Source organism: Arachis stenosperma, chromosome 9 (genome assembly GCF_014773155.1).
Source record: "Arachis stenosperma cultivar V10309 chromosome 9, arast.V10309.gnm1.PFL2, whole genome shotgun sequence".
NCBI classification, from domain to species: domain Eukaryota; kingdom Viridiplantae; phylum Streptophyta; class Magnoliopsida; order Fabales; family Fabaceae; genus Arachis; species Arachis stenosperma.
The window spans coordinates 12,181,700-12,192,992 of NC_080385.1; the positions used below are offsets into that span (position 1 = coordinate 12,181,700).

Sequence of the window (11,293 nt, forward strand, 5' to 3'; positions counted from 1 at the left end):
CATAAAGTCATCAAAACATAAGTTTTAGACTTAATTTTATAAATTAAATAATAATTTAATAGATATAATATTTTAATTATTTCTCAAATTACATATTGTATAAATATAGTTAGTTACTTTATATTGTATAACTATCCATTACTTACTCTGAAAAAATTCAAATTTTAACTCTTATCCTATTTTGGAAGGCTATACTTTATATTAATTTTTTTAATATCAAAAGTCTCAATAATAATTTGTTAGATACTAATAAATCAAAGAATGATTTTTAATGAATTTTTAAAAATTATTTATTGTTCTATTTTAAATTCACAGGTTTATAAAAATGTAGATTTTTTTTTAGAATTTGAACTAAAATACAAAAGTTAAATTTCTATTCTTACTCATTTTAATTTTTTTTAATCTTTTATTTGAATCTAAATAAAGAGTATTTTTTTATTAACATTTATGTTTTAGAATTAATATAAATTAAATTAAAGTAAAAAATATCAATAAGTTGCATAAGTAATAAATCGAATTAAACTTATTTGATTGTTTAATTTAATTTATTACTTTATAGCATATATATAGTAAATCAAATCTAGAATTTAATTAATTTAATTTACTACTAATATAACTAAATCAAATCTAATTAATTCTATTTATATAAAAATATTCTAGAACAGAAATATAATAAAAATTAATTTAAAACATTTGCATAACTTTATACTATACTTTATTCAATGGAAAAGTATAAGGAATCAAAAGCTTATTAGCTAAAAACTAAACAAAATTATATTAATTTATATCAATAATTAATTAATTTTAAATTTTTAAATTCAAAATTTAAAAAATTTTAAATTGATTAAGTAAACCTAATTAAAACCTATAAAAACCTTCCTCTTTTTTCTCACATTAATCTATCCACTTCTAACAATCACAAATTCAAAAAATATATAAAAGAACATCCATTTAATATGAAAAAGAAACATTCTAATACTTAGTAGAAGAAACATCCATATATATTAACTCGTAAAAATTTTGAATTCATCCAAAATTATTTAGCTGGATTTTGGCTGATATGCTTTTGGTTCCCTAACTTTACTCTTATTCAATTTATTAGTGTGAATTACCCTCACAATAATAAAGGGGGGAAAAAGAAACTGAAAGCAAAGTACTTTCCCAGTGTAAAAATTAAAGTGCTTTTTTCACGTATAGACTACGTGTCACATGCATGATACGACAATCATGTTTGATGGTGTGAGTAGGGATGACAATATCACCCGAATCTGCTGATATTTATCCCGTTTTTTACCCGTTTGAAGAGGGGTTTTAGCGAGACGAAATTTTAAAAGGAGCGGATGAGATCGGATTTAGGTAATACCAGTCCCACTATATATATAATATATATAATTTTAATATATAATATGTATAATATATATAAAATAATTAGTAAATTATTAATAATATTGTATCATATTTAAATTTTTACTTTAATTTATGTTATGTATGTAATGATAATTGTATAAATTTTAAAATTTGATTTTATTTATTGGATTTTAATAATTATAGGGGCGGAGCGGATATCCGCAGAGGTGGGTTAGGATTCAATGTTTTACTACTCGCGAGTAAAAAGGGGACAGATTCTGTGCGAATTGTTGTACAGCGAAAGAGGGGTCGAGTAGAACAAAAACCCGCCCCTATCCATCCCTAGGTGCGAGTCTGTGAAAAATAAAAATAATATCGAATTGGCATAAAACTACACGTTTAAAATGGGTTAAGTATCATTTTTGTTCTTAAGATTTAGGTTAAAAATTTTATTTATTTTTAATTTTTTTATATTTAAATCCATTCCTAAAATTTAACTTAATTTTAAAATCGTTTTTCGAACTAAAATACTCTTCTCTAACAACCCTTCTTCATTAACATTCTTCACCAAAATATTTAATTTTTCTTTTTTTTTTCTTCATCCAGAATTTTTGTTTTCGCTTCTACAGATGAAATAAATTTAAATCATTTTTTCATTAGGAAAACAAAACATCATCAACAACAAGGATTTTGCAGCATTAACAACAACAATGGAAATTTCAAAACAAAAACCACACAACTAAAAAACACCAGCAGCAACAACAAACAACAAAAAATAAACAAGAAACAAAAGTAGAATCCCAGAAACCAATGCCAGAACAAAACCGACGACAGAAGGCGGCAAACAAGGAAACAACAAATTGGAGGAGCCGAGGAGGAGCAAAAACAGTGACGGCGGTGCGCGATGTCCTCCCTCGCCGATCTGCGGCCGTCGACGTCGGACATTGGCGCTGGAGCAAAAACGGCAACGCGGCGACGCGGCGCTCCTTCCTCGACGATCCGCTGGCGTCTACGTCGGACACTGGCACAGGAACAAAAACGGCGATGTGGCGCGCGACACCCTCCCTCACCGATCTGCTAGCATCTCCCCCCGCTCATGGAAACAGTGGCACTGGAGCAGAAATGGCGACAATAGCGCGTGACGTCCTCTTTTGCCGGCGTCATCGCCACCTTTTTCTTCCCCCTTCTTCTTTTCCGTGGTTTCCTCTCTTTCTATCTCTCTCAACTTCAAACACTCTCTTTTTCATATCTTTTTTTTCTTTTATTTTATAATTTTTTATTAAAAATAATTTGTTCAAGAATTTTAAAATTTAAATAAAAAAAACGATTTTAAAATTAAGTTAAACTTGAGTAATGAATTTAAATAAAAAAAATTTAAAGACGAATAAATTTTTTTACTTAAACCTAGAGACCAAAATCCTACTTAATTCTTTTGTATACAATGAAAATAATATATATATATATATATATATATATATATATAAATATATATATATATATCTTTTTTTTAAAACAAATAACTACAGTACGACATTGTTTGTTTAAGATTTTTTAATTCAAAAGTGATTTTTTGCCAAAATAATTTAAAAATAAAATAAAATAAAAACAGATCATCCGTTTAATTCATCAAACTGGCCATAAATAATCCCAATTAAAAAAATTATAGTTCATAAACAAAGCGAATTTAAATGAATGAATTTAAATAAATTGGTCCAAATAACCTACGGGTTTAACGAGTTATACTTTGGTTTGGATGTCAATCCTACTTGACAACATAAGAAATAGATGGTACCAATTACAAAAAAATAAACAGTGACAACACTAAAAAGACATATATATAACCATGTTAACTAACTTGAGTTCGTCTTAGTTGTTAAGCTCACAAGTCTTAGTAAGTATGCGAAATTCAAATTTCACATTATGTATATAACAACTCATTAATCAACGATAAACCTTTAAATAGAGATTAAATCCGCTATGAATTAATCGTTAACCAGCCAAGTTTGAGGGCTACCATAAGAAACTAAAATAAACAAATAAAAAAATATATATTAAAATACAAAATATAAAAATTAACCACGTGTATAAAGGATTTTTTATTTATATAAATTAAATAATTATATTATTTACCGATTTTCATTATTTCCAAAGTTTTTACCAAAATTAATTTTTAAGCATATTTTATTTACAGTGTAAACGAAATATAGTAGATATCATGAGACATGTATATTTGGTTTATAGTATAAACGAAATACGTATAAAATACACTATAAACAAAATACGAATACTTATAATTATAAAAAATTTAATATTTATAGGTATAAAAATATCATTTTTAAAATGATAAAATAATATTAAAAATATAATTTTGATCAATTTAAAAAATAATATTCAATATATACACGATAAACATAGATATATTTCGTTTACACTGTAAACGAAATATGCTTGAAAATAGATTTTGGTAAAAACGCTGAAAATGATGGAAATTGGTAAATAATATAATTTTTAATTTATATAAATAAAAAAACTCTATATAAAATATATATTAAAATACAAAATACACAATAAAATAAATTAAACTATATATTTATATAAAAATATATAATGACTGATTTTAGTGACTAATTTTAGATGTGCACGTAGTAATTTGATATATACAATTATGGGCACCTTATAGAACTGAAGATGAACACGAATCAAATATGACCAAACTCTCGATCTGATCCGCACTAAAAACATTAGATCAGATGAGATCCAAATCCACGATTTTTAAGCTTAAATCCAATCCGATCCGCACATTTATAGATCGAATCAGATTTCAAATATATCTGCAAAACATAAATATTTTAAAAAGCTTATTTTTATCAAAAAAAAATCAATAAATTCTCTTTTTTTCGCTCTTTTGGTCGTGAATGCAGAGCATAGATAGCATATGAGAATATCAAAGAAACTATGTTCAAAATGGCCTTATTAAATAGTCCAACGAGCAACGTGACCAAGAAGGGATTCGTCGTGGCATAATAATTAACAAATACGATATTAAGATTACATAAAAGCACAAGCACTAAAAACACATTATACGATTATTACACAAGCGACTTTTAAAACGTATTTGCAATTTCAGTGGAGACAGTCACTATCCCATTTACTAAAAACACAGAGGCTGCGAATAAGTACCTAGAAACCTGCATCAGCAAAAGGAACAAAAAAGTGTCAAGAATAATGTGAAGTCTATGTTGCAAAATTTGACACCAACAAGAAAAAGGTGCTTACTGGTAATGAAAAAGAGAAAGGAAGGAAAGAATGCTGTGAACCTTGCTACTACTCTTGCATGTGTAATAAATATAATATTATTATGGGTAAACTAGCAGATTCTAGGAAAACAAATTTATTTTATTTTTCTGAAAAAAAAGGTCTCCATAGAACTATTGACATCCATATTCCCGCTAAGGAGCCAAGGCATATGAATTCAAGGCATAACCCGGTTAAGGAACCAAGTTGATGCATGCACCTTGAAAAGAAAAATACCATAGGCTGTAGACATATTTTAATACAAGACAAGTTGGAGATTAAAACAGAAATTGAATATGAATTCAATCACCGTTTGCTTCAGTGCAAAGTCTATGGTAATGATGAGCATGGGTCATACACACAACTGAATGAAAACTCTAGGTAAGAGTTTTGGAAGAAAAAGGATGAAAAAAGGGTTTGAAAAGTTAAAAAGATTGTTACAGTTCAGTCCTTCACTTCACAACCTTGCTTTCTCCAAAATCAAAACTCACAAATACCCATAAGAGTTTAACAAACAAAGATCCAAATTTATGAAGGGCCAAATGCAGTTGGTATTAATTGCAACGGATTACCATTGTGAGAATAGCTAAATAAACCAGCAGCATCATCAAATCTAAATACCTCAGCTTCTAAATTGTTACATGTAAAAACAGAATAATGGATCACCCAATGTAGAAAAACATCCAATCACTTCAGACATGTTAAAAAACGAGCGAGTAATTTGGAGAACTGATGACACAAGAGGTGATGATGGTAACAATGCATGGTGGAGAACACAAGAGCTAACACGTTTGTAAAGGTGGTGTAAACATAATGTGGGCAAAAGATGTTGTTATACTGGCATGTCAAAAGATGTTGTATTGGCATGTGAAAAGGAATATCTATCTCCATGGTGTTATATTGGCATGTCAAAAGATGTTGTAGATAGTTATAGTAAAGAGAATACTAACTGAAACCAGGCGCAAAAACAACCACCTCAAAAGCTAAAATTACTTGCGCAATTTTCGTAATTGCTAGTTAGAACTTAAAACAGAACAGGAACCGTCCAACCAAGGGTGGGTCCAAGTCCAAAAGGAAATAAATACTCATTTAGTGCCTAACGCAAATGAATCATTTAAAGTAAACCGATAGGGTGGGCTAAATAAGAAGACAAAAAGACAAAATTAAAAATAATTAAGGAAGCAACATCACTGTTGCCTAGTTGAGACCTATTTACCAAAACATAACCATGTGGTTAGCAAATAGTAACTTCCATTAGAAACAAACTTCATTGACTCTTCAAAAACCACTTTGTTTCTTTGAAAAGGACGGAAATACAGCTCATTCTCCAAAACAGTTAAATGAAGAGTAAACAATGGGACTATCCCAAAAAAACCATGCTCTAGTACATTCAACAATACAGTGCCCCCAAAAAAATAGAAATCTTCAACAAAAAATCATAGATGAGACCTTGAAGATGACTGTGGCATGATGAAAACAAACAAAAGCTCGACCTTTTCGAAGTCTCATATAAACTAAGAGAAAGGAAGCAAAAGCATAATTAGCAATCAATATCACTCACAATCAGAAGCTCACTCTAATGATAACATCTCTGAAAGCAAAGAAGATAATGTTAACCAACAAATTAGATATTTTCTTTTTAATTTCTTTTTCAGGGTCCCATGTCATCATTTTGCAACGAAAAAACAAACAAGGCATGGTGGAACAATTCAAGGCATCAACGGAAATGAAAGCACTGTCTAAAACTGTAGAAGAACCCTCAGTTAATTATCTTTCCAATAAAGTTTTATTCTCATTCACAACACAAAAACAACAATACAAAGGTTATGACCAGTTAAAAATAAAAAAATAAAATAAAATAAAAACAGAGTACGGTTCTCCAAATTCAAATTCGCATAAACCCAATTATAGATACGATTCCACATAAAATAGATTAGATTCCTGAGCAACTAAAATCAAAAGTTTCCAATTAAGTTTTTCATTATCTTACTTCAATTATTACGTTCCGAAGAAGCTTATAATTAACGTTCCAATCAAATCTTCACGAGAAAGATTTTTCCACTAAAAATTAAGCATTCACATGCAAAAGATAGAGATACAAATCAACAAAAAAAAATTGAAAAACCTAACCTTACTTCAGGAAGAGGAGTGTTGTCCCTCGCAAGGGGGGCTCTGGTCGAAGTTCTTTGACGGGTACTTGGCGGTGACCATTCCGACTTCGAAAACAATGTCGTCACCGGAGGACCTTATTCCCGTGATGGACCACCACTTGAAGAACGCGCGAACCCTAATCCCATCAAGCTCCGCAATTTTCCCCTTCACGATCTTCCCCTTGATGGTTTTGGAGTACGTGGCGATGTAGTTGTCCGGCGGGAGCGTGATCTTGCACGCGCCGCCGAGCCTGACGGAGAAATCGCCGGAAGTGTCGTTCACGGCGTAGCCCAACACGGTTGTCGCCGGCAATAACCCCACTGGAAAGCCATAGTTCGTGAGCTCAACATGAGCCTTTGATATCTTCGAATTTGGGGTTTTAGGGTTAGGGTTTTGGAACGAATTGGAAACGAGATTTAGGAGAAGTCCGAAGAGGAAGAGAACTTTGGGATTCATGGCTTTCTCTTTCTTTTTTTTTTTTTTCCTTAGAATTTTCGTTTCGGTTCAATTCAATTGGAATTTTGATGTGAAAATGAAAATGAAATTGATATATTATTTTAATTTAATTTTTAATTATTTTTTAGGTGTCAATTTCTGCGTATCTGTCATGACTCATGAGACATACTCGTGAGAAATGGAAGATGACGAGAACGGATAAGGAATCTAAGAATATATTTTTCAGAATCTCTCAACGTGTAACGGAAAAAACTACTTTCTCTTTTGACTCTTTTTGGATTAAACTTATTGGGCCTGAGCTTTGTTATCTTATACTTGAAGCCTATCTTCTTAACCAGCCCAGCCTATTGTTTCCCAAATGCATTTGCTTGGTTTCTTGTGCTTTTCTTTTATATATATATAGAATTACTTGTTATTTGTTATTTTAGTTATATTGACAAAATTAATCAACCTAAATTAATATATGTTACGAAAAAATGATTTTATTTGATTTTGAATTCAAATTAATGTATTCCGTTAATTTTATACTATGTTTTTCAGTTTGTATTAGAAATGACAATGAATATTTTATGTATGCGAAAATTCTCTCTCGTTCTTTATCACCATTTAAAAGATTGTCCCTCATTTCTACCTCATCTCCATTATGAATTCTTATTTATTTTCCCTTGCTGGGGAGGCAGATACTCGTGGGTATCCGTGAATATTAAATTCTAAAAATAAAAAAATAAAATCATGACAAAATTTTATACAATTAAATTAAAATATATCAAATTGAAGACAATTCAAACACATTCAATATAATAACATAAACTCAAACTCTCCCACATACAAATTAAAATAAAATAAAATAAAAAAAATTTCAACATATAGTAACAAAAAAAATCTTGATTGACGATTATAGTTCGATGATAGTATTCCTTTCTTATAATAATACGAATATGAATAATTAGTTAAGTGCAAATTTAGAAATTTGCACATCTTTAATAAATAGTTACCAACCGTTTATATATTGTCAATTATAATAATAGTATATAGTATTATTTGATTAAAGAGACACCACTCTTTAAGAATTGTGTAGTTTGAAATATTATACCTTTGACTAAAGGGTATAATTCTTTAAAAATAGTGTATGTTTGAAACATTGAATCTATTAACAATAAAAGAGTCACAACAATTTATGTATGTGAAAAATTATAATTGTTGTGTGCAATATATATAAATATACCCTTGTCCACTATTTAAAGTAAACTAGTCAAGTGTGTATTTTAACTATTGAGAGATTTTTTTGTTTGAGAGAGTTGAAATTTTTTTATTATTGCTAATTTAGAAATCCATAGATTTCATTGTATTTTGGGAGAGTATTGTCATCTTCTTAATTATAATTACCCAACAATTTTTTAGAGATATTTTGAAGATAATTCAAGATCAAAATACTACATTCAAGGTCATGGATCAAGAGTTTGTCAAGTTAGATCACTTTGATGGAACGAATTTCAACCGTTGGAAGTACAAGATGATGTTTCTTCTTTCGGTTCTCAATCTCGCATATGTGATTGACCCAAAGACTACACCAATTGCCAATGCCACTGAAAATGCCATATTGAAAGAAAAAGAAAATGTTACTCAATTAAAGAAGAAACATGAAGAAGATACTTTTGCATGTCGATGTCATATTCTCAACACTTTATCCGACTGACTCTATGATCTTTACATGTCAATCCAATCACCATTAGAGATTTGAAAGTCTTTGAAAGAAAAGTACAATAATGAACGACAAGGAATAGATAAGTTTATTATGATAAAATATTTTAAATTTATTATGAATGATACTATGTCTGTTATGGATCAAATTCATGAATTACAAATTCTTGTAAATAGACTTCGTGATTTACAAGTGGTGATCACTAAATCATTACAAGTTGGAGCAATTATTTCAAAATTGCCATCATCTTGTAATAGTTATAAGAAGAAACTTTACATCCTGTGTGAGGACTTCACAATTGATAAATTACTAAGGCATATACGTATAGAGGAGGAAACTCGAAAACATGTGTATCTCTCTCAAAGTTCTAAAGTGAATCATATTGGTGAAGACAAAACCAATAAGAAGAAAATAAAGTTCTCAAAAGATTCAAAGCAAGACAAGAAGAGACAAAGAGAGTGTTATCATTGTCACAAGAAAAGACATTACATCAAATAATGTAGACTTCTAAAAAAGAAAACACCAAAGACCAACTTAGTAGAAGAGAAAGATCTAATTGCTATGGTTGCAGAAAAAATACAAAATATGCATATTATTGACATGGTTACAAAACTCAACATGGCAACACAAGGAAAATTACTTGAATGGTGGTTAAATTCTGGGCTACTGTTATTATTTGCAATGATCACAAACAATTCAAAATATATGAAAAAGTAAACAATAGAGAAGTCTTGATGGGTAATAACAACTCAGTCAAAATTTGTAGTCAAGTAACTATGGAATTAAATCTTCTATCTGAAAAGAAGTTAAGTTTAATAAATGTACTTCATGTTCCGGATTTGAGAAAAAAAATTAGTTTCTTGTTAGTCTCTTGTGTAAGAAAGAATTTAAAGTTGTAATGAAATCCGATAAAGTGATCTTGCTTAAGAATGATATATTCATAGGAAAATGATATTGTACTGAAGGCATGTTCAAATTTACTATTAATAATAAAATGAATGTTTCTTTGTATATTGTTGATTCTTGTGATTTATGGTATAGTAAATTAGCACACTTAAATTACAAATCAATTGAATATATGCATAAAAATGACTATATAAATCTTAATAACAAGGATTTTAATAAGAAATATGATATTTGTATACAATCCAAAATTATTAAGAAACCTTTTTCTAAAGTTGAAAGAAAGAAATATTTATTAGAATTGATTCATAGTGATATTTGTGAATGAAATGACAATATTACTAGAGGAGGAAAAAGATATTTTATAACTTTTATTGATGATTGTTTTAGATTTACTTATGTGTATTTACTTAGAAATAAAGATAAAACTTTTGAAATGTTTAAAAAATATAAAATAGAAGTAGAAAACATGCATGATAAGAAAATAAAAGTTCTTCATAGTGATCGAAGTGGAGAATATTTTTCTAATGAATTTGATAACTTTTGTAAATTACATGATATTGTGCATGAATCTTCCGCTTCATATACTTTGTAACAAAATGGTTTGGCAAAAAGAAAAAACTGCACTTTAGTGAATATGGTTAATTCAATGTTACTAAATATAAAATTGTCTTATAATTTGTGGGATGAATCATTATTGACATCATGTCATATCCATAATAGGATACCATCAATACATAGAAAAGGTTTCTACTTAGGAAATTTGAAAAGAAAGAAAACCTAATTTGAATTATCTGAAAGTGTGGGGATGTTTAACCTTTTATCGAGTTCCAGATAAAAAAGAAAACTAAATTAGAGCCAAGAGCCATAAAAGGCACTTTTATAGGATATGCTCAAAATTCAAAAGCATATAGAATATTAGACTTAGTGTCTAATGTAAATTTATCAATGATTTAACTTCTAGTTCAGAATATCTCCAAAATAATACTAATATTTCACAAGAAATGAAGAATCAAAATAATAAACGTTTAAGCAACAAAGAATTGATTGAACCAAGGAAGAACATGAGAGTGAGAAAAAAAAAAGGACTTAGGTCCATATTTTATTTCTTTTCAAGCTATCACCTTTTAAATTAGAAGGAACTAGGAATTATGTGACAAATAAGATTCTTATTGTGATGAATATAGATGGTGATCCTCCAACGTTCAAAGAGACTATGGCTTCAAGAGATTTTGCATTTTGGAAAGAAGCAACAAATGATGAAATTGACTCAATATTATCAAACAATACTTATGTCTTAGTTGATTTGTCTCCAGGATCAAAGTCTATAGGATATAAGTGGGTATTTAAAAGAAAGTATAACACGATGGTTCATTACAAACCTTTAAAGTAATGTTAGTGGCTAAAGGATTTAGACAACAAGAAGGTCTAGACTATTTT

The 11,293-nt window shown here is 29.0% G+C and overlaps 1 protein-coding gene across 2 annotated transcripts; it reads right to left on the reverse strand.

Moving 5' to 3' along the window:
* Positions 1-4,281: 4,281 nt before the first annotated feature.
* On the reverse strand, positions 4,282-7,333 carry LOC130951877 (uncharacterized). 2 transcript variants are annotated; one of them, XM_057880626.1, is made up of 2 exons: positions 6,777-7,333; positions 4,282-4,535 (listed from the first exon to the last, which is right to left on the reverse strand). In XM_057880626.1, the coding sequence occupies exon 1, from the start codon at positions 7,246-7,248 to the stop codon at positions 6,778-6,780; it is 471 nt and encodes a 156-aa protein (XP_057736609.1). In that variant the 5' UTR covers positions 7,249-7,333; the 3' UTR covers positions 4,282-4,535; position 6,777. The 2 variants fall into 2 exon arrangements, with proteins under 2 accessions (XP_057736609.1, XP_057736608.1); XM_057880625.1 differs by having other exon boundaries at positions 6,772-7,327.
* Between the last annotated feature and the right edge of the window lie 3,960 nt (positions 7,334-11,293).

Bases quoted from the DNA above. Each gene is read 5' to 3' on its own strand.
- LOC130951877 (XM_057880626.1), bottom strand. From the start codon at position 7,248: ATGAATCCCAAAGTTCTCTTCCTCTTCGGACTTCTCCTAAATCTCGTT.